The sequence below is a fragment of the Halichoeres trimaculatus genome, unplaced genomic scaffold (genome assembly GCF_033239565.1).
Source record: "Halichoeres trimaculatus isolate MK-OKI-2021-1 unplaced genomic scaffold, fHalTri1.1 fHalTri1_scaffold_15, whole genome shotgun sequence".
NCBI lineage: Eukaryota > Metazoa > Chordata > Actinopteri > Labriformes > Labridae > Halichoeres > Halichoeres trimaculatus.
The window spans coordinates 15832405-15859439 of record NW_027437193.1 but is presented as its reverse complement, the minus strand read 5'-3'; the positions used below and the strand labels follow the sequence as shown (position 1 = coordinate 15859439).

General features: G+C 42.2%; 1 protein-coding gene across 8 annotated transcripts in view; it reads left to right on the top strand.

The window, feature by feature from the left end:
* Nucleotides 1-27035, top strand: part of kmt2cb (lysine (K)-specific methyltransferase 2Cb) — a 65300-nt gene that overhangs the window by 10607 nt on the left and 27658 nt on the right. For 6 of the 8 annotated variants that reach the window (XM_074689165.1, XM_074689164.1, XM_074689170.1 and 3 more), the window contains exons 3-17: nt 7017-7105; nt 8812-8959; nt 10431-10619; nt 11753-11862; nt 11986-12095; nt 12742-12904; nt 13034-13205; nt 14443-14557; nt 16402-16577; nt 16723-17096; nt 21446-21523; nt 22349-23067; nt 24404-24526; nt 26236-26352; nt 26630-26734. In XM_074689165.1, coding sequence (XP_074545266.1) covers nt 7017-7105; nt 8812-8959; nt 10431-10619; nt 11753-11862; nt 11986-12095; nt 12742-12904; nt 13034-13205; nt 14443-14557; nt 16402-16577; nt 16723-17096; nt 21446-21523; nt 22349-23067; nt 24404-24526; nt 26236-26352; nt 26630-26734 — 2788 coding nt within the window. The remainder of the gene's footprint in view (nt 1-7016; nt 7106-8811; nt 8960-10430; nt 10620-11752; nt 11863-11985; nt 12096-12741; nt 12905-13033; nt 13206-14442; nt 14558-16401; nt 16578-16722; nt 17097-21445; nt 21524-22348; nt 23068-24403; nt 24527-26235; nt 26353-26629; nt 26735-27035) is intronic. The other 2 variants (XM_074689166.1, XM_074689169.1) reach the window with 2 other exon arrangements.

The window sequence follows — 27035 nt, the reverse complement described above, 5'->3', positions numbered from 1 at the left end:
CCATTATATGTAAACTGTTATTCCAGTCTGTTCCACTGGGTTGTGTTTCAGCTTTTGAAAGTTTGCAGATCTCTGATCAGGCACCCTGTTTGAGTTACACTCAGTGTCCTTGTATTAAAGGGTTTTTAACTGTATTAAAGCAGCTTGAGTTCAGGTAAGGCAAGCACAGAAATTTCTTATCTGGCTTTGTGCACAGTGTCTGGCTTCTTTGTAACTTCTGTAGCAACATATAATACAGCTTAGAGCCGCTCTGTAATATAATGCCCCCAAGGTTCTTAACTCTCTCCTTAGTCTGTCCTCTCAATCAATCTTAATACCCTGTTCCCAATGGATCGTTTAATCTGCAAGCATCCAGACGATGCGTTAATGCTTCAGTGGAAGGGAGGATGACATGGGACCAACATGAATAAGTTCATGTTGTTGATCTGGTGAAGAACAACCCATCTGCTGAACTCTTTCTTTTCTTCTGCTTGTGTTCTCAGAGAAAGTGTTGTTTCAGCCTGATTTTGAACCACAGTTATTGGTTGTGTTGGAACAGGTTTTCTGTGAACATCCACTCAAACCAAAGAAGAGAACCTAGGTGATAGACACAGCGTTTTACCACCTTTTAACCACTTCATCTTCAGTTTTTATTGAATTTTTGTTCTCAAAAGCAAAGTGTAAATGAGATTACTGGTCCCTCTGACTTGGTACTACCTATAAATTAAAATCATGCAAAATGAAATCATACCTAGCATGATTTCTCAATTACACACACTTGTAACTGAAGCTCAACAAAGCTTTGAAATATCCACATAGACCATTTTATGTGAGGACCAACTGGCTCCCTCTTTTAGTGGAAATGAGCAGCGTGGAAGTAATATTAAAATTACCAGTGATGAGTGTTAAAAGCCAGTTTGCTTGTGACAAAAGAGGATGTGTCAGAAATCTCTCTTGTAGACCTTGTTGTTGAAATTTACTAGATTTGCCCACGCTCCATCTGCTAGTCAGTCCATTTCAGACCAGCACGCTCCAGTTCAGGTTTTCCAGGCAGCACCCTCCTAGCTGGGACTACTTACCACAGCATTATTTTCACCTTTTCTTTTTTTCCTCACTCTCTCTCTCTGCTCCCTCTCTCTTCCTCCCTCCCTCCCTCCCTCCCTGTGGGGGGATAAATTGTGCAGGGTATGAGGTTGAATGTTAGTCTTGAGTGTTTGTCAGTGAAATGACTGGCTGTTTCAGTGTTGAAATCTGATGCCTTCAGCGTAGATGCATGCAGTTGAATGTTGATAATCAGTATGTAAATACGTCATCAAGACCAGCAGCCGCTCTGTGTGTCTGCACCAGACATTAATTTTCAGACAGCTAGTTGGACAATAAGATGTTACTTCTTAAAACCAACTTAAATGTCATTATTAAAAAAAAATGCTGCTGCACACTATGTTTTTAGGTCCTGGTGGATAGTGGTCAGTCGCTTTCCCCATCTCTGACTTTCATGCAGGCTAATCATGGTATTTATAGTTAAGAAAACACACTGAGGCTGTAACTAATGACTCTTGGTTGACAAACTGTTGATCATTGAAATATTAAACCAACTAATCAAATTCTGAATTGCACAATTACATCATAAAGTGCTCTACAAAAAAATCAGCAAAATAAAAGAAAGCAGCAGCAGTTGGACAGATGAGAAAAGGACATCACAAGACATGAAAATATCTTTGATTGAAGAATTCAGAAAAGCCTTCCTTTATCAGGGTTTGAAAGAAGCTAAATATGTTGACTGTCTAATTATTAATGGCAGAACTCAGAACAGTCCTGGGGTTCGTAACTGCAAAGGTTCGGTCATGGTCCAGGCCCACAAGGGGTCAAAGTGTGGGAACACAGTACGGCCTGCGGTTACACCACTCCAATATGAACCAGTCTTAAGGCACACGCGTGGCCCATTCTTGCATCATCAAGTGTCTGTTTACACAAAGTGCAGTCTCATCAGTGTCGGCACACTGGGGAACACAGAGAACATTGCTACAGCTTGTGACTTTTTGGCTTATGTTCAGCCGTTTGGGTCCAACACATCCCTGATAACCAGTTATTGTTTAAAAAATTGTCGAAAGGAGCAGTCACAGCGGGTATAAATCAAGGATTATAATTCATGCCCTTGTTGTGTATGCATGCTTGTACTGTGCCAAGCACACCTCTCCAAAGCGCGCCAAAATAGAGAAATGTACCATGCCTTAGCACGGTACACTTGTGGTCACACTGGCCAAACGAACTGGACTTGAGGGGTGAAGCATGCTTGGGCACAGTCTGGATGGCCAGTGTGACTGCGCCCTAATATATTCTGTAGCTAGTCCGTTTAAAACATTAAAAGTAATTTTGTCTGTGCCTTTTAAAATACAAGTGGAGCTGTTCTGAAGTATCTGGAGTGGGTAAAGGGACTTTCAACTAATGTCATAATGTTATTGCTGTCTGTTGCAGTAATCTAAATGAACAAATAAAAGCATGAATGATAAGAAACAGAACAGAGGGAGAGAGAAATGATCCTGTTTTAGGGGTTGGCTTGAGATGGAAATAACAGGATTTAACTGTATTTTTTTTCATAAATATCAAAATAGGGTTCTGAGTCAGTAGTCACTCCCGAAAATTAGGCTCTCATTGTAATATTGTTTGGGGGGCAAAATGTGTGATGTAGACGGTTGGAGGAGTAAGAATGACCAAAAAAGTAGGGATGTCCGGATATTACATTTTCACATCCGATACGATACCGAGACTGCAGCATTGAGTATTGTCCGATACCGATATTAATCCAACACGATATTAGCCTTAAACATGCATACTTTTATTACTTATTTTGTAGTATGTCTGTCTTGTTAGAAAAGGCTTGATTAAGTGATATTATTCAAACAAAGAACAGTAATCAGCAACAGTAGGTATGAGGAAAAACTGACCCATTTATTATTAACCAATGGGTAATAGAAATTTTACATTAAACATAAAAAATACAAGTAATTTAATAAAATAAAGAATAAATTAGAAAACCCAGAAAATAACCTAAATAAATCAAATAAAAACAGCAGGGGTGGAGTCTGGAATAGACTGCTTATATCAGAGTGCTTATATCGGAGATTTTAGATGCATTCCGTTACGATACCGATAATTTCTTTTTTGCTGATATCGGACCGATATCCGATATCAATATCGGACTGGGACACCTCTACAAAAAAGGTTAGCATTTAATGTTTCTCAGGGCTGGGGGTTAAAAAGTTATTGGACATCAAGTCTTAAATGTCAGTCCAGCAATTAATATATGATCAAACCTGATCAGATTATTGGGATGAATAATGTACAACTGTTTTTATTCTGCATATGAATGAAGAGAAGCACTATTTCCAAATGATCTGACTGCGAGGTAGCATGCAGATGGAGAACAGAAGAGGGACAAGAATAGATCCTTGAGGCACGCCATATTGGAAATAGAGAAATCCTAAACCTTTTTTCAAAAGTAAGGTATAGGATCAATGTGGTGTCAGTGTAAGGTGGGTGATTTTATATTTGTGTTGCAAGTCGACCATCGTGCTATAGTATGAGTTTGCTTCACTGTCAAATGCTCTGAGAGAAGAAAGTAGAGATCATGGCGAAAGACATTAATGGAGTGTTTCAAGGTATAAGACTTAAGTATTTGGTTTCTGTGTCAAAAATGTCATCTGACTGTTTCTCCTCATATAGTTCAATTCAAAAAGATAAACTCATCTGATTGTAGAGTTGGTACGCAGAGATACAGTTCCATTTGTAAGTTTTCTGTTTATGTCTCTTCAGCTCAATTTTCCACATTCAGAAACCTTCATAAAATCAAGTTTACGGTTAATTATGTCAAAGCCAACACTGCTGGAGGCCTCCTCTGTCATTCTTGGGGTTTTTAGCGTTGTTCCTTATCTTGGCATGGAAGTCATTTAGAGGGAGGGGTTGATTTGGCATCCAGCCATTTGTGATTTTTCTCTCCAGTGGCACTCAAAATTACCTCCCACCCCCATCCATGCATCTCCACCCTCACATCCAACCCCCTGAATCCTCCTGAGTGCCTGGAAGACAAGCTGCTCTCATCTGGCCGCTGTTTGCTCTCCCCACTTAGCATGCTAACAATTGATGTTGCCATTTAATTTGTATCCTTGACAATTACCCCTCCACATGGCGCTTCCAAGATTAGTTTAACAGGGATCCCACAGGAGGATGCTGACACTGACAGATCTCCCCTTACTGTCTGTGGAAGAAGGATGTGTGGTAGTTTGTGTGCATGCATCTGTATGACTCTGCACATTTAGGTACTGTTGGAAACGCCAACATATTTGCCAGATTTGCTGACACGGCAATCATAGTTGCACCCTCTTAACTATGGATATAAAATGTTTTTGAAAATTCAAATGACATTTTTGAAAGGGATAGCATCTTGAAAGATTTGATAGCAGGGAGTGAAGGCTAAGACACCTGTTGGTAGAGTAGCCCAGAGTAGAAATCTTTAAAAAATGTTAATGACATATTTTTGGGTCACTCAGAAATTAAGTGAGATAGCCAAAACACCATTTTTTATCTTGTGTTTTTAATAACATGTGCATATTGTCATGTTTTAGACCTGTCTATTTGGGTGGTCACTATGTTAGATTATGCAAAGGGAGCTGAGCTAAATGACACCCAATGCTGTATCTCTTTTTTCAGTCTATTGATGTAGCCCTAGTCATTGAGTCAAGGATGATGCCAGAACTTGACAAATGTTTACTCTTTCACATAGTTCCAACTTAATTACTCTGAGTGCTCTGGGTACTCATTGGTCAGAGTGAATGACGTGCTGCGGGAAGATGCCAGGCTTTCTGTCAGAACGTTGTGAGGATGTGGTCTTGGTTGTTGTTTGCCTTGACACATTGTATTGGTTAAAATGATCAGTCCTCTGGGGTTATTGAGTATTGAAACCCTATATTTTCAGAATTTGGCTAGAATCTTGCTCATAACATGTAGTTAGTTTTCGGCATTGTTGTGAAACTGCTGTAGCAGGAAGTTTTAGAGTTGATATGAGTTCCTACTGCTTGACCAAATATCTGACTTCTAGTGATGCACACACTGGCTGTATAAAAAATGAACATAGCATCTGTGACAACACACATCTGTTTCTGATGAGTTGTTTTGAAGCCTATCATCGATGGGTTCATATTGGAATGCTGAACTCAACCAAGCTTTGAGGCAAAGGGGCAGCTTGGATCATAGTGTTTCATCCTTAATACTTTATACTAGGGATGCACGATATTGGATTTTTGCCGATATCCGATATGCCGATATATCGAAATCCCTTTTGGCCGATACCGATACTGATAATCACAAGTTTGTTTGTTTTTTTCACTGTAAAGAAAGCTAAGTCTATCCTGTACTGGCATTTATATGTTACTCTTATTGTGACGGTCTTATTTGTTTAAGAAACACACATAAAACAAGACAAAAAAACATTTGATTTTACCATAAATAAGAAATGTATTATTTTTTCAAACTCAAGACATTAAGTATTGAAATACAGAAAAATAATTTCTTTAGATCACATGAACTTTAAATGTACAATGCATTTTTAAACATAACCAAGTTGCATGTGATTATTTTAGAGCTACTGTAACAACCTGGTGACAGACACAGAGCTCTGCAGTGCAGATAAATGAAGTGCTACATTTTATTCAAGGAGCTTATTTTTCAGATGGAAAATAATAATAATCCTAACTGAATAGCACCTTATCGGCTGTGCATATCGACAGAAATTTTCATATCTGTCGATACCGATAAACATGTTTTTAAGCTTTTATCAGCCGATACCTACATTGTGCCGATAATATCGTGCATCCCTACTTTTTACTGAATATCTTCAAACACATTAGTGGAAGGATGCAGTGCTCTGGGATGTGTTGGAAAAACGGAATATAAAAGTGTACTCCAGATTTAAAAGCAAAAGAATAATTGATGTATCTTATCTGGTTTCCAATCTACTGTCAATCAAAATGTTATAGTGCAGTTGCTCCTACGCTAGGTGGCGCACTATGCTATAGGGCTGGATCAGTATGCTTTTCTCTTGATTTGGTTCTTTTGCGATTTTTGGGGTGACAATTTGATTTAAATGGCGATCCTTTTTTTTTTTTTTTTTGCAATTTTTAATTTTCTTTTTTAACACCAGATCAAGTGAAAAAGTTGAATGATGATGATGTTTACTGACTACATCAGGAGCCATATTTTCCCCTAAAAACTGCATATCACATGCGGTTCAGCTTTTAGTTTTTATTTAGGGGATCTGATATCTCCACTTATTTCCAACCAAGTTTATAAACAGAGACTAAAATGACAGACTTAAATTTGAAAAAAAAAAAAATTGAATACAATTTAAAATCGTTAAAAAATCCTGATACTACAACACATCAATTTTTTCTCTCCTATCTCTGCTATGCTGGGCAGCACACTGCACTGGGTGCTTTTGAGTTAATTACCAACCTATTATCATATTATTCATGATGTTTAAATTCATAAAATCATAATCAAAAACCATATTTTTTCAAAGAATTTTAAATGTGTGATGATGTTAATATGAAGCGTACACTTTTCAGCTCTTGGGTACGAGCAGCAGGCAGTTATGATTTGCTCGTTACCCTAACTGAACTGCACAGGCTTGGATATTGTACTCTTTGATGATGTAAGTTTAAGCACCTCTTTACTCACATGTTCCAGTCTTTACCTGAATTTTCAGGGCACACTCATTCAGATTAGCCCTGCCTCCATGTATTAACTCCACACACGACTGCTTTGTTTTGTACTCCCTCCCCTCTACCACCCATTTCTCCTTGCCCAGTGGCTTGAGTGCCTCCATTAAAAATCAGTGACAGCTGTGACGATATTTAACTAATTCATGACTGCACTGCTGCTCGCCCCCCTCAAGAGTCAAAATATGGTACTTTTTCTTCTCTTTTTCTTGTATTCTCTTTCATTGCCTCTGTTTATTTGTTTGTGTTTTTTCCTAACCCTAGGGGTCGCACCAGAGGGAGGGCTGTTTTGGATGAGGAAGACAGCATGGATGGGACTGAGATAACAGAGTCCACAGGCCTTCAGGACACAGGTGAGACCCTGCACAGCCCCCTTTTCGCACACGCTGGTCATGTCAGGAGCTGTATAAGACTTGAACTTGCTCTTCCAGGCAGCTGCATGCAGAGAGTGCTTCAAAAGGCTATTTCTGTTAAGGTAGAGGAGTCTCCCTCTCCTGGAGAAAGGATGGATGAGAGCTTTTTCTTGGCACCCTGTGTGTCTACTTCAGGGCTATAATTGAAAGGGTTTAGCTTGAGCTGTGAAGCTGCAGTGGGTGTGTATTTTTTTTCCTCCCCTTACTGCTTCCATCTCTCCTCCTGCTTCGAGATTGGCATTGAGGTGCAGTGGGAAAGAGCCCAAGGCTAATGCCCTCTAAAAGCTTTTTAAAATCCCATCAGTCTCTCCAGACCCATTTATGTGCTTTTTTATGTGTGTACATCACATCACGTGATCATCGCTCCCATTCTCATACATCTCTGTGCTACCCTGTTGCTGTGCTGCAGATATTGGGGAGTGAAATTTTGCCTGTGGCTGGCATCACTTACATTAGCTGTGTGTTAAGTGACATAAAACATGGAATAATAAGGATTTTTTGATTAGTTCAAATATGTTATTCTCTTCTGATTTATTTTAGGAAGTGTGCATGCGCGTGAGTTTGCCTAGAGAGTCTGATCTCATATCTACAGCAGACACATTAGGTCCCTTGTGGTCCCTGTTTTTGCCCCCAGGCACTTGTCAAAGTGAAACCTACAGTTTCTTTACAGTCCTGTCTCTGTGGTGATGTGTGCAGCTGAGGTCATCTTTGCTTTTGAAAGGGTCAGACTTAGGTTCCTGTTGATATGATGTATAACATTTTTCTCCCTCACATGTACACTGTAGCCTAAATGTTTAATGTTAATCGTCTCTGTACAAGTTTTAAATATAAATGAACCAGATGACATACTGTAATCTATGTTCATTTTGAAAATTTAAGATCAGACATGTTTAAATTAATAACTAAGCTGCTGCCAAATATTTAGTCTTATTAACACAGTTACACAATGTCTGACTCCTTCGTCGTATCACAAAGCTGTATTAAGTCTTCTACAGGTGCCTTTGTGATTCAGTCACTATGAGGCTGAATTTCTCCTTGTGTAATTTGGTTGGATGACACTGACTCATCCCACTATTAGCCTAATTACATCAATGAAATGTTAATAAAATTTTGCATGGCCTGAAGTCTCAGTGAGAGATACATTGGGAAGTTGTTTTGAATGATTAGCGTGGTGAATTGAGTCTTTTTTTTGCAATTCAGATCAAAAGCGCTCATGATAGTGACCAAATTGGGTTTAGCTGCATTTAGTCCAAAAGAATTTCCCCATTAAAGTCAAACCCCACTTTTTGAGACAGTTTGCTGCTACGACTCTTGTTTTCTTTCCTCCCTGCCTCAGTTGTAATTGCCATTCTGTACAAGAGTGAGATGTTCCCTGTGGGTTCAGTGTAATCAGTGCTGGAGCATATGGTTCCCATATTTTAACATCCGTTTTGCTAATAAAGGATGTGTTATTGACCTGGAGGAAACTGACTAGAATACAATCAACCTGCCCTTAGACAGCTTGTATTGGTGAGAAACTGCTTGCTGATTTTTTTTTTCACTCATAATTTCTCATGTATCCCAGAGTTGATAGGTCAAAGTTGAGATGGTTCTATCTAGATTTAACGCTGACTTCTACTTTTTTTATTTTATTTGCTCTCCATCAGAGACGCTGATCCAGCCAGTGGAAACTGAGGAATTGGTGACCACTGAGGTACCAGAGGAGGACAAGCCCTCTTCCCCTCTGGCCCAGAGCCCTCCAGCCGAGTGTCCAGCAGGACCATCTGTCCCAGCGAGGAGGGAAGTCAAAAGCAGGTTGGAAACACTAAACTTAATCTGAACCATTATGTTTTGAAATATAGCAACCCCTGTGTGTTTACCCTTCTTTTATCCATATCTAATAGGAAAAAAAAAACATTGGAACACAACTTTGCATTCCTGTTTTGCTATGCTGTATGCTGTTTACCCCACATGCATGGTGAAATTTAAATGGGATCATCAGCTGGTGGAGGCTTCTCCCAGGTGCCACTCTGTTAAAGGTTGTAATCAATCTCCTGGTCTGTCTCTGCTATCAATGTTAGTGATGGAGGGCAGACCAGCAACGTCTCCTGGGATCTTATTAACAAGGCCATCGTATGCTTTAAAAGTGATAAATATTTATCACACATTTTATATCTTAACTTTCCAGCTCTTGGCAACTTTTCTGTGACTTTGTCTTCAAACGCTCTGACACATGTAGTATGAAACACTTGTATATAACGGTAGAATCATATGGTGATTCTTTAAAAGAGCATTAGTGGTATAAACTGTTGCATGCTAAGCTTAAAGTGATACTCCGGGATGGAACAAGTTGGGTCCTATCACAAGGTTTAGGGCAGAAATTACCCCTACAGCAGTGTTTTTGTGCAGCAGAAGCCCAGGGCGCTTGCACCAAACACCCCCTCCCTGCTCCTCTGCCGGTTTCCTCTGCATTCAGACGGGACCAATTTTTACTTGACCAAAAACACAAATAAACGGACTCCCACCGAAAAAAATCTGATATCAGTCTGCATTCAGGCTTTATTCAGAGAATTTTCAGCGCGTTACTTTCACACAAAAACATCACTAAATAAGACTCTAGTTCTCATTAGTTTGCATTACAGCTGGCTACAAGGCACTCGCCGCTTGGTGTATCAGTCCGCACTCGCAGCGTGCCAGATATAAACAGACGCAGGTAGTCTGCCAGGACGAAGAGACACGATGAGAACTAGAGCCTTATTTAGCGGTGTTTTTGTGTGAAAGTAACGCACTAAAAATTCTCTAGATAAAGCGTGGATGCAGACCAAGACTGATATCAGACTTTTTCGGTGGGAGTCCTTTTATTTGTGTTTTTGGTCAAGTAAAATATGGCCCCGTCTGAGTGCAGAGGAAACCGGCAGAGGAGCAGGGAGGGGGTGTTTGGTGCGAGCGCTCTGGGCTTCTGCTGCACAAAAACACTGCTGTAGGGGTAATTTCTGCCCTAAACCTTGTGATAGGACCCAACTTGTTCCATCCCTGAGTATCACTTTAATGAAACAAATATTATGGCTGTTTGCTATGTAACACATGGATTGCACAAGATTTTCTATGTATGTTTGTGTGGGAACAGTTTTATCTGGGTGCGTTTGCACTAAATGTAGACCCTCATACGTGTGCCAGTACCCAGGCGGTCTCAGAGGAAAGAGGCCTTAATTCATGATGACATATGTGCTGTTTTATTAAGCCACAATAGGTATATATAATTAAACACCCACTTTCTTTGTTTCAGTGAGCGTCTCTGTGCCTTCTGTTACTGTGGTGGCCGTAGCCTGCTGGGTCAGGGGGAGCTGCGAGTATTCAGCACCACACTCAGCCATGAGGGTGGAGGAGAGTCACCGAGCGAAAGCAGCGATGGCGATAAAACCACTCAGCCAAAAATGGCAGGAGAGACCACCTCAGGACAGAGGGAGAAGACAAGGTAAAACGGCCTGGCTGACACTGGCGTGACTGAAGTTAGTCCAGACAGCGTGATGTGCCTGTGGTTAGCTCCTCCTTATCACTAGGTTGTGTCGTCATTCTTCATCAAAAGGCGGAATAATTACTTTGCCCTTTGCAGTCAGTGTCCCCACACTCAGGTGTTGCCTCAGCAGGTGAAAGGTGCACGTGAGCCTTTTCCCGTGCGTATGTGTCTGAGCCCTCACATTTTTGCACTCACTGCCAACAAAGAACCCTCCTCGGACTCTCTGGAGAACAGCCTAATTTGTTTTGCCCCTTTGGAACCAATTGGGCGTCTCTCTAGGCTCCCAGTGACGTAATGGGCAGTGGGAGCAGTATGACTCTGGCCTCATGCCAAGCCAACCAGTAGCCGCTGTGTTGCTGCACTGTGATTGGTCATGGGGGCTGGTCATCTGTTAAGCCACACAGAGGCATGGTAGAGAGCACAGGCCAGGAGGAGAAATTATATATTGATTTGTTAGAGAGGCAGAGGTGGAGGATTGAGTGGAAAAAGTATGGAAAAGTGAGAAGGTGGGAAAAGATCATTTCATAAAGGGTGATGAAACTTCGTCTGTGAACAATAAGCTGTCAGCTCTGCTTCTGTCATGAGTGTGCCATCATGCTTCCAGACACCGGTCTCTTGATTTTGGCCATTGCTTTGTTTACTGGAACTTGGGTCCTTTTTAAATGCTAATGCTCCCTCTCCACATTTTCCGCATGCTATGCAGCTCACTAGTTCAAGCCAGGGACTGGGGGAAACACATCCTTTTCAACAGATTTTATGAGACAGAACAGCCAGCCTCTTGTGCACACACCAAACAAGATGGCCCTCTTCTTCTTCCTCCTCCTCCTCCTCCCTTTCCTCCTCCTCCTCTCCCTCCTCCCCCACAGCCTTTTTATTTGCTCTCTAACATTTTCCCCCAGCTCATTCTCTGTCTTCGTATCTTCGCTTTTGAAAAAAAGAGAAAAAAAAAAGCACATCATCCTCCAGATTTATGCCTCTACTCTTAGTTCATTCCTAGGTTGATTCGGGCTGTCTATTTCCTGCATAGAATATCTTTTAGCTGTCCTTTGGTGATGCTTAGCTTTCTCTGTAAACCTTTTCCTTTGTTTCAGTGGGTCTGAATGCTGCCAGGAAGAACCAGACCCAACAAGTCGATTTTGGGATGAGCTCTCTCATGTTGGCCTTCCACAAGATCTCAATGTCCAGTCTCTCTTTGAGTCAGGTAAGCTCTATCTATGTAGCATCAGTTGACACTTCTCTAATATAATGATACAGAATTTGCATAAAAGATCTATTTGATTTGAATTTTTGCCAACATCATAGCTACTATTTTCTACTATTTCAGGGCAATGCTGGGCACATCAGAGTTGTGCCTTGTGGTCCGAAGGTGTTTGTGAGGGCGAGGGACAATCTCTGCTTAATGTGGACAGAGCCATTGACTCAGGGAGCACAAAGGTGAGTCATGGGAGAACATCTGAGGACTAATAGGTGTTAACACCATCTTAATGTGTTGGGGCAGCAGGGAGGGACTGCTTCAGTGAGGCACAGCAAACCTGATGGATCAGACTGGCTGGTAAAGGTCGGCCCGGCAGCGTGGATCTCTCAGCTGTGAAATGGAAAAGGTCACGCCACTCAACAGAGCTGAGCTCCCATGGCAGCTTAGCTCTCAGTGTTAGCAGCAGCACAGCTCGCAGCTCTTCGATTGCATTTGCAGCCCATTGGTTGTGTGGCCCATCAGCAAGTCTTCCACTTGATCTCCGGAGTGGCTATTACTGCACACTTATAGCACCAAGAGAGACGGGGTGACTGGGATTCTGTCATGAATGTGATCATCAGGGGCAAAATACAGAGTTTAAACAGGGGGTTGGAGCCTAAGCTGAGAAATCTAATGACTACTTTTCCCAAAGAGACATTAGAGGATAAAATACCATCTTTAACATAAGCTGAATCATTCATAAAAAATGTAATAGACATGTTTTAGACTTTGATGTTTCTGTCACTGTTCAGGGACTTTATTAATTATAGGGGCAGGCAGATGAGGACATTTCAGACATATTTGATGATCCATCTCTCTCCTCTTTCTCTGCCTCTCTATCTGCAGCACTGTGCATACTGTAAGCGCCTTGGAGCATCCATTAAGTGCTGTGCTGAAGGATGTGCTCAACTCTACCATTACCCCTGTGCGGGGGCAGCTGGGACCTTTCAGGATATCAGGAGTCTGTCACTCCTCTGCCCAGAGCACAGTGAATTGGCCATTCACAAATGTAAGTTTACTTCATTTAGATTTGTTGATATAAAACCGTTATTTTTATTATTAACTAAAAAACATTGTATCCACTCTTTTGTCCATGTGTGATCGCCTCTCTGATTTTCTTCTATTTTCCTGCCTCCAGTTGTGGACGATGTAAATTGCGCACTATGTGACAGCCCAGGGGACCTACTGGACCAGCTCTTCTGCACCAGTTGTGGTCAGCATTACCACGGGATATGCCTGGACATGGCCGTGACCCCTCTAAGGAGGGCAGGATGGCAGTGCCCTGAGTGCAAAATCTGCCAGACTTGCAAGTGAGTCAGCCCCTTCTCCCCCCCGCCTAAATAATACATCTCCGTCTGAACGTTTCTGTGCTCTCCAGCTTTTCGTCCACTCTTCGTCTTACTTATTTTCTCGATAGCTACCAGGCATGGTGCTTACTGCTGGTTTGTTTACCACTGGGGCTTGAGAGGAGCTAACTGGATGTTGCACCCCGCAGCTCAGTCTTGTAACCTTTGACCTTATTTAAACAGCACAGGAGCTTAATCAGTCCTGTCTGCCTGAGGTGAACACTATCCGTTGAGTTTTCGATTTTAAATTTACATAGAGAGCCCCAGTAGCATTTTATTACTGCATTGCATGGTATTTTTTAAGACAGGAACGTGTTCATGATTTTTGTCAGAAACTTTGGTGACTTGCCTAAGATTTCTCTTTCTATAACAAAACATATTTTTGATGGACCACTGCAGGGTTTCCGCTGCATGTAAATGATCGTAGTCCTCCACAGTTTAAAAAAATCCTGGAGGAAACCCTTTACTGATATCAGGACTTTTGATTCGGAAGCCTAAACAATTTTAAATAAGTCTAGTATTAATAAAAGAAGTTTGGAAACTGCCACTTGTTTGTTTTCAGTCAGCTTGTCTTTTTTTTTACAGCCAATTCTAAAGCCTTACTCATTTCCAGCCTTAAAATTAGTAACCTACAACCCACACGTATTGTGAAGCACAGAAACATTCAAGCATATCTCTCTGCTGGGTTCATATTTTGGCATACCAAAAGTGACACTGGGAAAATAGTTCCTTTGTTCACCTACTTTGACCACTCCAATTCTCAGCAGCCACTCATCCCAGTGTTAATTCTGCAAACAAGCAGCTGGGAATTATAAAGTGTTGGCAAGAAATATGCTTGAATTTGCTCTCAGAAAATCCTCCTGCATGTAATGCAGAAATATTGAGGGCAGACATTGCTTCTTTTAGGAGGAGGAGGCTTGTTCTCTTTTACCTCATGCATTCATTAATTCTTTCACATCAGTATAAATGGAAGCGACATTTTCCTTAAGACTGATAACCAATTCAGTTGAAACGTCAGACCAGTTCAAAGAAAGAAATGAAAGTCTCTTGAAATTTCCCTGCTGTTGTTGTGCACTACTGAAAGAATCAAAGAGTTGATGTGCTCAGCTGAGAGGTTAAAAACCATAATCTTAAAGTAAATGAGCAGTGTATCAAAGTCTTTTGCTGTTCTCTTTAGAAAACCGCTTTTCTGTGTTTGTAGGAACCCAGGGGAGGACACTAAAATGCTGGTGTGTGACATGTGTGACAAAGGCTACCACACCTTCTGTCTCCAACCTGCTATGGACTCTCTGCCCACCAACGGCTGGAGATGTAAGGTAGGAAAGGCTTTATGATGCTGGACAGAATATTTTGTTGGGTATAACACTTGGGCTACTCTGGCTGGCAACTGAGAAAAATTGGACCAACCAAGTGAACAAGATAATCCTAATTGTTGTTGCAAACAGGAATCAAGCGGATTATTTTATAAAACTGTAACATTCATTTGGATATGAATCACGATATGAGTTCTAACTCAGGCATATCTGTCTACCACCCTTAAGCATATGACTTTATCGAGTGGTGTGTATTTGTGCTTCCTGTGGTAAAGTGACTCACACTTGCTGATCTTTCAAAGGCTTCAGTTTGGCGTCAGTGCCTTGAGAAAGCATATTATATATGTGTGTGCATAGCGATCACACGCACCCCCTCAGAGCGGTTTCACCCAACAGCCCCCGATAGGGTAAATGGTGTACTTGTCATTCAGGCGGCAGGTTAACCCAGATTGTTCCCGCAGTCGGTGGAGGTCGCAGCAATAGAGCCAGTAGGCGACGATAGGTCCTTGCACTTGGCTTCTCTATCTGACTCAGCACATGAAGACAACCAGCCCACTCACTCCTCCTGGGCGCTCACCATCAAACCCCATCCCTCCTCAGACTGTAGATCAGACTGTAGATAGTTCAGTTGTGCTGCAGAAGGTCAAAGCAAACAATAATCTGTTTTCACTTATAATGCTCTGTCAAGTTCCTGTGGATGATTTCCGTCCATTGATTGGCTGGTTTGTGTTTTGATTTAGAAAATGGAGATTTAGTGTCACAAGTCTTTATTGTATTTTCTACTTTTTTTAAGTCTGACATATTTTCCTTGTACTAAAACCAAACATATTACAAGGATATCTCTCAACATCCTGGTATTGGAAACAGTTATTAGGAGTATATTTATCTAAAAGTTGCCCAACATTCATTGTTTAAACGTTTTTTACTCAGTCTAAAATTGGGATATCTTAACAAAATATGGCTTTTGCAATTATTGCTCAATTGTAGCTAAGACTTTTTGTATTTTTCTTTTTCAGTGTGTCATGATATTCTGCAGTTGAAAAGAAGTGTCCTGAGTTGTGACACGAAGGCTTTGTCAAATTTCTGGCAGCCTCTCTTCATTACCAGTATGAGCAAAATACTCAACTCCAAAAAGCTGTTTTAAAAGAACAGCAGCACTTCAGAGGCCTGTCACTGAAATAGAAGCCAAATGAACACGTTTTTAACCCAAAGCGGCTCTGCCTGCTGGTGCACGCTGTCAATGTGGGTATCTCATCAAAAACACAGGCTGCCATGGATTTTGCTTGTGCTTCTCTGTGGCTCTGGCGCTCACAGCGCTGCGCTCAACCAAACTGTTCCAGTGCTTTTTGAAGAGCAGTGGGACTTTTGTCAGCTTGCAAAGCTGTGCTCCATGTTTGGATTAATGGCAACCTGCTTTGATTTAAAGTGTCGGCCATTTGTAACTCTACTTGGCAGAATGTTGCAGCCAGTCATGGAGCGATGTAGCCAGAACTCGATTTATATGGTGCCAGTGTTTGAAAAAGTTTGATTCTTTTAAGTCTAAAATAAGTCAGGAACGTGTTCAATATTTATATGTTTGCACTGGTGGTATTTATTAAATTCTGGTATTTAACAAATTGCCTCATAAATCCATGGCATAGAGGTCCATAAACACTGATTTTGTGTTTCAGTCATATTCCCCCTATTCTGCTTCAAAAACGTTGCCAGAAAACCACAGACATGCAGACTTGACAAATGCTTATTTCCCAATTATGTCATTGAGGTCCAAATCAGAATAGCAGTTAACCTCACCTTGGACGTGAATGGCTATCAATGCTATATAACTAAAAGCCTCATTTACTTCTCAGAACTGCAGAGTATGCATCCAATGTGGAACACGAACCAGCAGGCTATGGCACCACACCAGCCTGCTGTGTGAGAACTGCGTCCAAAACCAGGACCCCGCTCTGTGCTGTCCTACATGTGCCTGCATCCTGGACCCTGAGCATCAAAAAGACTTACTCCTCTGCCACACTTGTAAAAGGTACAGAACATTTGTTTAACTCTCCTTTTCTTGTCTATATTTTATTTATCTACATAAGGAAACAGAAGAAAGTGACTGTAATTGATGTGTCACATTTTAAGATTTCAGATAGCCATTCCTTAACATTCCTCTGCACTTCTTTCAGATGGTTACACCTGGAGTGTGAGCGTCAGAACTCAGGCCAAGCAGAAATCCACCCCAGAGAGGACTATGTTTGTTCCAACTGCAGGTCTCCTGCTGCAGAGCAGCCGCTACAGGCAGAGGATATGGACACCGGCCCAGAGCTCAGCCCTCAGCCAGCCTCCATGCACACAGACTCTGAGACTGGCCTACAGCTGGCTAAAAAGCACACGGACCTAGAATCTGGCACTCAGCTGCCTCCTGAAATGCACAATGACCCCAAACCGGAATTACTCGCTGTTCCATTGCACTCAGATCCAGAGCCTGTTCAGGCTACCGTCCAGGAGGAGAAGCTGGCCACGTCAGCCCAGAAGCCTGGTGGGTCTTTGTTCCAAAAAGGTTAGATTATACACTGGGAGTTGACTCCTCAGATCTCTATCCTCGTATTATCTTGAAGTCTTTATTTCCCTCTGTACTCAAGTGCCCCTCCTGAGAATCCAATCTGTTTTATCAGCATATTAATCACATCTTGTTATTGCAAGGATGAGCCAAGAATGTTACTCTTTTGATTTTACCACACCATACACACAGGGACCAGGTTATGATATTGAAAATGAAAGAGAATCTTTGTAGTTCAGGGTCCATTCATTCAGCCTCCAGCCATGCAGAAGGACTTAAAAGTTTTGGCCATGCAACACAAAATCGGGCTGTAATGTCAGCACTGATGAAGTTTTGAAAGTCGCAGTTGTTGCAGATGAAAGGGCTGGGAGTTGTTTGGACTCAGACCAGAGAGAAGCACTCTCTCTTTTATTTGGAGGATTTTCTGAGGACTCCCCAATAACCAGATGGTGTCCTACTAGCGGCAGATTAAAGCCACTGCTTTGTCTTTGTAACTTTTGTGTTTTGAAAATTAAAAGTACTTTGTTTCTCCTTCCTGTCTCCTGGGGAGGTGGTGTGTGCTGCCAGTCTATAAGAATAGGAAGTTAATACTTCAGAGTGGCTTTTCTTTAGGTTTCACTCCGTTGCATAGCTTAGTAGGCTACACAGAAGTTGAAGCAGAGTGGAAAGAGATTGACACATGAGGCAGCTGCCTATGATACATCAGCTTTTTATCTTTGTTTCAGTCAAAAGACCTCTGAGCCTGAGATGATTTATGCTGTTGAGTTAGGTTCATTTTTTTAATTTTGAAGGTAACTTAATAAGATCTGACTTCTTTATGATAAACCATAGCCCCTAAAATAGTCAACCTAGATTGAATGGCTAATGAATGGCAATTGCTGGTGTATTGGCTGACAAACTATGTGACAGATGAGCTATTGCTGCTCTTTGAATTTTCCTCAACATCAGGTTACCCGGTTTAATTTAACAGAACCTTTGAAGTTTTGTACCACAGATGAAGATTGCTCAAGGGGTTATGTGTTTTCTTTATTCACTGATGGACTACAACCATGTGCATTGCATAGCCATGCCATTTGCTGTGCAACCAACCTTGTTCATTCACTTTGAACCAGTTGATGGAAAAGCACCTTATCCCCATTTATGGACTCCAGTGTTTCTCCCAATTATACGGCCTAGCAGGGGTCCTCACCTGTTTTTGGTTTGATTTAAAGATTGATCTTCTTCATGTCGGAGCTAAAACAATGCTTAAAATTTATTAGACTGGCTGTTAAAGTAGACTAGTTGTTAAAGTAGAAAGAGAAGTTGAAGAGAATAAGTAGTAATAATTTGTGTACACACCCTGGCCACCCCTACCTATGCTGCTGCCGTCATTGTGCCACCCAAGCCTGAAGGTCTGGACACACCCCTGTACAGATGCTCATAGTAGCAGTGTGGTACAAAAGCTAACAGGCTTTCAAGATTTTTCACCAAAAGCTGGAGGAAAACAATGATAATTTTTTTTAAAGAATGGGAGGAAAGATGGCCAAAATACAACTTCTGTCCTAATGAGCCAGCAGAAAGGTGACTACAGTAGGAGCGGAAAGGGTATTAATGATCAGCTGGTGCGTTATGTGAGCGTGTGAATTCATAGCCCAAGCACAGCACTGATCAGCATTACAGTCTCCCCAAAACTGATCAGGATGAATGTAAACCGCACAGTTTGACAGGGAGCATTTCTGCTTGTACTGATTTATTTGTTAACTTAAACACAGAAATAGCAATAGAACTAAACTAAAGAAAACATAGTTAGATGATAACATGTATTTCTATCAAACTAAGTGTGAAATCAACGGTCTCCAGTAACTGTTTCAGCGTTACTGTGCACGTCTTTTTTAACTGGGGTGGATCTCCGCCATGCAAGATGCAGAAAGCAGAGAGTTGTAAACGTGCTACCATGTAGAGACAGAAAAAGCACAAGATAAAATACTTAAGGATGTTACGTTTGTTTAATGAAAGAAGAAGGTATAGGAAAGGTAACCTCAACTTTTGATGTGATTTGGTGCTACAAAAGCCCCGTTTCTACCAAGCGGTTCAGTTTGGTCCCCCTCGGCGTAGCACACGTTTAATTGCATGTCCGCTGCCTAATCGCAGGATAGATCCCAAAATAACCAAGACGAGCCATCCCATTTTTTGAGACCCTTCCGAAGGGGTGCCAAACTGAAACGATCCGATCCCAGAAGGTGGAGCTACGACACTGCAGTCTGTTGATTGGTTGAAAGAATCGTCACTTACTGTGTGACAGCGGCTGTATTTCTCCTTGCGGCACACAGTCTTCTCTGAAACAAAACTTTATTAACAAAGAGCCACATGCCAATCACAAAGATGACGAATTGCTGAATGTCTCCCATAGCTATTATTTCACTGATGCGGCCATCGTCATCTGGCTTACAGACCTCCTACCACAAGGGGACACTGAGCTCCCCTAATTTAATTGTAGACACTAGACTTTTCAGTATTTTGCCTAATGGTTACTCACATCTATTCGCTAACAATGCTTTGACCTGGTGATGCTGGTACAGCTGCACAAATTTCAGAGCTGCATCTCCGCTCTACCCTGTGTGCGCTGTGCCTGCTGTAGAGCTGTGGAGTTTCAGTGAAATCAACCCGTGAGCTGGAGATGCTAGTGGTAGCTCCGCTGCCCACTCTGTCTAGACAGCAGACTCCACTGGCAGTAGAGACTGGAAAGGAATAGTATGATGGTGATGTTATTAGATCCCCTGTTTGCAAACCTGCCTGGGAGCTACACTGGCTCATTCATGAGTGCTCACACAGCTTGCAAGCTCACTGTACACATGGGCTCTCGTTTTACTAGCTGTTTCCTGTGGTCATGAACTGCCTCATCATTGGATTCAGCTTGCAATGTGATGCTTTCTTCTCTGTAGTTTTGAAGTCATGTGGTCTATTCTTGATCCCAGTATGAGTTGTAGAGAAGACTTTTAAAGCTTTATGTTTGGTACCTTAAAAAAAGTTACCCTACAAATGTCAGAATACTCTCAGTCCCCTGGAGGATATCTTTATAAAGCTTGACTTTATATCTTCCGATTGGCATTGTTATGTGAGATCATGCCTACGCTGCCAACCGCCCACACTTTTAATGTAATTAAAAGTCATTAACTGGTCTTTTAGCACCCGCCAGGATTCTCCAGCACTCAGGGTTTAACAGCAGGCTATCTGTGACTCAACTCACAGATGCAGTTGGATCCGTTCCGCGACTGCAAGACGGACCCAAATTTAGTCCTCTGCTGCATTAATGAAAGCCGTGTACTTATCTCACCCATCACCTTATTCACTGTAGGAGATATAGGAAGCTGGGGGTTGATATGAATGAGTATGTGTGTTCAGCTTGGTCAATAGTTGAAGGCTGGAGATGCTTGGAGGGCCGTCTCCTAATTGACTTTCTGGCATCAGCACCGGATGAGCACCTGCAAGCTGCACAGCCATGAGCTCAGAGCACACAGACCCTGGGATGTTGGTTGTCATGGTTACTCCCTTCCCTGGCAGAGATGCTTAGCAGGTGCATGTGCGTGTCAGGATCAGTGTGACATGGGAACTTGTGGATTGAAATGGGGGGTGCCTCGTTAAGACTAGGCTATCTGTACGGTCAGAGGCCCTCTGGCAGTGTATTGGCTCGGCATGTGGATGCCTAATAGCCAGGAATGACTAGTTCTATTCATAGCAGACTAGTCAAATGCTCTGTGGTCTATAATACAAAACCAAATGAAGAGAGGATTGGGAGGCACACTTCGCAACCTAGTAGAAATAGAGAGCTGAAACACTACATAAATATTTTGCAGTCGTCTAAGTTTAAAGGCTCACCTTGTTTGGGTCTGATTTTAGAAATACAGCTAACAGTTTGGTCACTCCCTTTTCAGGCTGATGCTGTGATAAAGTAAATATACAACTCAAGATTATATCTATAGCCAAATGTGATATATTCTTTTAATTTAAGCTTTTGACCCATACAAAATTCCCTCTCTCTGTTTGCTTAAAAGATATATTGCCTAATTTTGTCTTTGTCTGAAAGAATTCTAAAAGGAGAAAGTCCATGACTTATTTTGACAGTAAAATCAGTAGCAGATAAGTGAAATGTTGTGTCCAAAGAATGGGAACAAACAGGAAAATCTCAGTTCTCCAAGTCTGTTTGATTACTAAGCATGAAAAACTCTGCAGAGTCCCTTTCTTTATTCTCTGAGCTCTCTGTCTCTATGTTCAAGCCTTTTCAGTCTTATCAGTGTTTGTTAAAAATGTGCAATTTTTTATGTGTAATTATTTAAGATCTTCTTTTTGATTATACATTTTCTTAATTGCAGAAGTCTCAGTGGAAGCAGACGTTGAAAGGAAGGTGATAGAAACGTCTGTCAACGAAATCTTAACAGAATTCAAACCAGGTTTGTACACTTACGTTGTCTGTTCAGTTCTTCATTGTCACTGTTTCATACTTTAAAGTGATACTCCGGGATGGAACAAGTTGGGTCCTATCACAAGGTTTAGGGCAGAAATTACCCCTACAGCAGTGTTTTTGTGCAGCAGAAGCCCAGGGCGCACGCACCAAACACCCCCTCCCTGCTCCTCTGCCAGTTTCCTCTGCACTCAGACGGGGCCAATTTTTACTTGACCAAAAACACAAATAAACGGACTCCCACTGAAAAAATCTGATATCGGTCTGCATTCACGCTTTATTTAGAGAATTTTCAGCGCGTTACTTTCACACAAAAACACAGCTAAATAAGGCTCTAGTTCTCATTGTGTCTCTTCGTCCTGGCAGACTACCTGCGTTTGTTTATATCTGGCACGCTGTGGACTGATACACTAAGCAGCGAGCGTCTCGTAGCCAGCTGTGGCTCTGCAGCGGAGGTAGCGCCTGTTTTACGACACAATGAGATTTTTTCAGTGGGAGTCCGTTTATTTGTGTTTTTTGTCAAGTAAAAAATGGCCCCGTCTGAGTGCAGAGGAAACCGGCAGAGGAGCAGGGAGGGGGTGTTTGGTGCGTGCGCCCTGGGCTTCTGCTGCACAAAAACACTGCTGTAGGGGTAATTTCTGCCTTAAACCTTGTGATAGGACCCAACTTGTTCCATCCCGGAGTATCACTTTACTGCAGCTGTAGGCATACAGATGTCCTGTAGAATTGTATGGAAGAAGCCATGCAAGAAGCCTGTTCATTGTTTTTAAAATCTTTTCATGCCCTTTTTACCACTCTTTATTTCTTTCTACAGAAACTAAACCAGCAGCTAGAGTCCAGTCTACAGAGAGTCCTGGGTCTTTGGGGACTCTCAGGCAGGAGTCTGAGTCTTTCCCAGTCCAGGTCCATATGGATACACTACAGACAGAGGATACCACTTTACAAATGAAGCCAGCAAAGACAGAGGCCTGCCCTGAGCAAGGCATCGCCAGCCCCAGCACAAAGGATTTTAAGGCCATCATCTCAACCACCAAAGAACAAAGTACTGCATCAGTATCTTTCACGGACCAACCAATGGAGGTGTCACTCCCCCAGCCTTTGAGTATGGATGTAGTCAGGGCTTCTTTTCTGGAAAGTGCTCCAAAAGAACCTAACAAGGAGAGGAGTGAGGGTATTTTTCATAGGAACCTGGCAGAGACTGTTAAGCCCTCAGCCTCTCATACATCAGAAGAGAGGTACGCTACACCAGAGAGCAAGCCTAATCTGTCACTTTCCAGCCTGTCTTCAGAGGAAAAACCACACAAGACGTGTGTGGAGAGGTTGGCTGAAATGGTCTCCTCTCCTTGCCATCCCTCCCCTCTGGCGCGAGGGATATCTCCCAGAGAAGCACCCCAGACCCAGATGCTACCTTCACTGGGTGACCACAGCAGTCTAATACCCACCACGCTTATACCACTCACCCCTAAGATTGGAATGGGAAAACCAGCCATCACAAAGAGGAAGTTCTCTCCTGGGAGGCCCAGAGTCAAACAGGTATGAACCATGACATCATGTCAAAAAGGAGCACTGATGTGTTTCATGTCACAGGCTGGAAGAGTGGATGAGGGCAGAGACAGAACGTGTAAAATACACAGGTTTAAAGTTGGTGCTTCCAGCTGCTGATATGTGTGTCTAAGTGTCCTGTGGCTCAGGCAGGTTTATGTCAAATTTGGTTGTTTGTTGCGGCTTATACGATTTTTAGTTCGTCGATTACATTTTAACTATTTTCTCAGTCGAGTTTTACTTCTCTGTTTGCTGCACTCCAGAACAGGACGGCACTATGAGGAGGGATGTTCTTTTCAACTCCCCGAGTCCTTATTCACATGTTTGTGCATCTCATGACTATCTCATGCAGACCTTAGTTAAATGACGTTTTTACGGCTAAGACACCTTCTGGTGTCCTCACCATATTCCACCTAAGAAGCATTTCTATCTCTCATCTCATATCCATCCTGTGTTCCCATTGAAGAAGAACATCAAGTCACCAGTAACCATGATCATTCTCACATCCAAATCATCTCCATCAGCTGTAATACGCTTTGGAAAACTCAACAAACGTCAGTGTTCCAGTGTTGTTAGAACATATAAATTACAATAGAGACAATGACTGCAGACTTCCTCAGACAGAAATAATGGGAATCACACCCATGGCTATAATCTATTATGAATGATGCGAATGAGGGAGGACTCACTTTGTTCGCAAAGTGTATTTTTTTCCCCAGATATATCCTCTCTCTTAAGTAAACATATGGCTCAGACTAATGTGTTACACAAGGCCTGGGGAAATCTATTCTAGAAATTTAAATATTGCTACAGTCCAGCATGCTGCTGTTGGATGAGCTCATGAGCTGCCATACTTATGCAATTATTCCCTCTCTGTCAACATGCCAAACATACTCTGTTGTCATGGCGAGAGGTTGCAGGGCCTCTTTTTTCGGCTGCATGTTTAGTGATGCTCTGGCACATTATGCTGCGTGAAATCTAACTAATATGATTGTGCTCTCCAGTTTTTAGAAACTTTCCTCTTAAGCTTTGATGCATGAAAAGCACTTGGATTGACTTAACACTGAGCGTGCCTTAATAACTTACCCTGCTCGTATTTTGGCACATCAGCTGCTTTCTAATACTGCATCTGTGCTTTTAAATGAAAAGTGTGTGTACATGAGAAATCCCACATGGCTACATTTACAGCTCCATACATCTTTCTAACATCCTCCTTTGTATGTTTTGTTTCTACGCTGGCTTTGTTTTTAAGTTGCTGCATTTTGTCGCCCTCCCTCCCTCCCTCTCTCTCACTCTTTCTCTCACCCAACCCTCCCCCTTACCTTAGGGTGCATGGAGTCCCCATAGCAGTGTGAGCTCCCCCTTGTCCTGGTCACCAGACCAGCCAGAGGGGTGGGACGTCCCAAAGACCAGGCAGTCCTCTGGCAGCCCAGGCTGGAGCATCAGAGTGGTAAATACTGCAGCCCAGCAGAGACAGCAGGGCAGCAGCTGCCCTCTGTTTACCCACACTGCCCCAGTGTGCCCAGTGTTACTGAGATGAAAAGCCAAGGTTTACCACCTTACAGTGATGAGATTTATGGACCTAACGCTGTCGGTAGAGCTATGATTCACGCCCTGTGTTGACAGCAGGATGGCTGGTTTTGGGGTTGAATTCAGAGATTTGAAGTTTAATGTGGTAGATAGACGGTCGACTAAGACATTCATGTGTTTATATTTTTTATATAACATCTCTGCTAATAGATGAATGGGTCCCTTTTCAGCTCTGCTCTGCTTCTTTGCATTCAAACCTGTTCAAGTACTTTTCTTTCTTCCCTTTTGATTTTGAACACAGTGAAAAGTCTGCGGCAGTGGGTTGCCAAGGCAACACTCATTACTTTTTAGTAAAGCTGGGTGAAGGTTAATTTGAGCACTGTGGCAGGGGTCCAGTCCAGGTTAAACACCACCGTACAGTGTGTCCATCAGCGGGCGCAGTGGAGGGGGAAGGGGCTGTGGTCGGGGATCAGTGTCAGACGTGGGGTAAATGGGAAGGGATTTGGGGGCAGGTGCTGCAAGGTTCAGTTCGACTTCAGTTTGACAGTTGTGATTAGACGGGCCTCCTGTCGGAAATATGCCAAGGCCACAGTGGAGCTCGCATTGCAGGAACAACAGCTTTGTGACTTTTTTTTTTATGCTCTTGCTCACTGACAACAATTTCTGCCAGTTTTTTTGATTAACAAATTTATCAGGGGTATCAGGCTTCTCTTTCTTTTTTTTATTGAACATTGACTTGAGATTAAGATATAAGAGATTTCTGAAAGCTCCAGATTGCCAATTGTTACCTCTTTTCAGAACCCATAATGTCAGGACTTATCAGAATGGCAGCTGAGTACATTAACATCTGTGTGTTCATTAAGGAGGGTATTATGCTTTCCCCTATTCAGACATGTTAACTATGTTAGATGCTGATACTTAATGTGGCAAATTTTCAAACACCTACATATCCAGATGTTTTAGAAATTCCTGAATCTGTAAACTGACCGGAATGGCACATTTTGAAAGTAGTACAAGGTCTTCACAAGATCTTTACATGACTTTCTGAAATGATGAGGTCGTCGTACAGGATTCCCTAACTGGTCTGGTTCACAAACACCAAGATCTGCCCATAGCTCTGCCTCCAGCAGACCTCCAGAAGGCTGACCAATCAGAGGGAAGGGGTTTTGTGCAGCCGGGAGCCTTAAAGAGACAGCAGCTAAAACAAAGCATCTCAGACAGAGGCTAAAACAAACATTTTCTAAAACACCAGTGTGAGAAGAAGGAATGTTCTCTAACTGTAAATCATACACAGCTATTATGAGGGTAGTAGAGGGACATTATCAACCCTTGTAAAACCACAACACCTCTTTTTTAAAGAAGAAATTCATGCAGGAATTTGCTGGGACATTGATTACATAACCAAACTAGAGCTGTTTAAAAGAAATGCTCTTCCTAATGTCCAACAGGCCAAGAGTCAAAGGTTTCTTGCAGCCTCTCTGAGCAAACTGTCGCTCTGATGAGTCGGCACAAGAGAGAAACGATTTCCCCTTGTCTGCTGTTTACACTTTTAAAGCTGAGAGATTTTAATTTTGCCCATTTTCCTCCTCTGCGCAGCTTTTTCTGATTATGTTTGTCTCACCTCCACAGGGTCGAGGTTCTGGTTTTCCAGGTAGAAGGAGACCCAGAGGTGCTGGTCTGTCAGGTAGAGCTGGACGTGGCAGAGCCAGAGGCAAGAATGGAGCATGTCCCAGCATCAACCCTGGGGTATGTGCCATCAACTGGATGACAGCCAAATGTCACACTATATGCAAAGCACTGCTTGTTCCCCCTCCAGCTGAACACACGGGTGTGGTATGGCAAGCAGAGTGAACATTATTGATAGGTTTTGTTATTTGTTTGGATGATGTAGATTAAAAGCTAATGGTTTTGGGTAGTGTCTATGACTCTTCAGTATGTGTATACAAATTGTCATTGGCTGTCTTCTTTTCTTTTTTTACACTATTTTCTTTGAGCAATGTGTATCTTTACCCCCACTTCACAGATCACCACAATCGAAACACAGTACCCAGTCAAGGATGACGAGGAGAATGCCATGCACAACACAGTGGTTATATTTTCCAGCAATGACAGTTTTACTCTAAAACAGGTATTTTTTTATTTTAATCCAATGAATTTATTTATTTTCACCCTAGACTGTATAATTAATGAACATAGTCCTCCCCCACCCATCTGTTTTCTCAAACAGATCTTTGAAGCAAATTGGCTGTTGCGGCCATATTAGACGTGATGCATGCTTTGACTTTAACAGCTATAGGGCGCCCGTCAGTCATGTGAGATGAGCTGTGCCTCTGATAGGGCGAACTTGCAATCTTAATATCCTCTAAACTGCTAAGTTAGAAAAGAATTCACCTCCCTTACAGTGTGTGCACTCGAGATAAATCAATCTT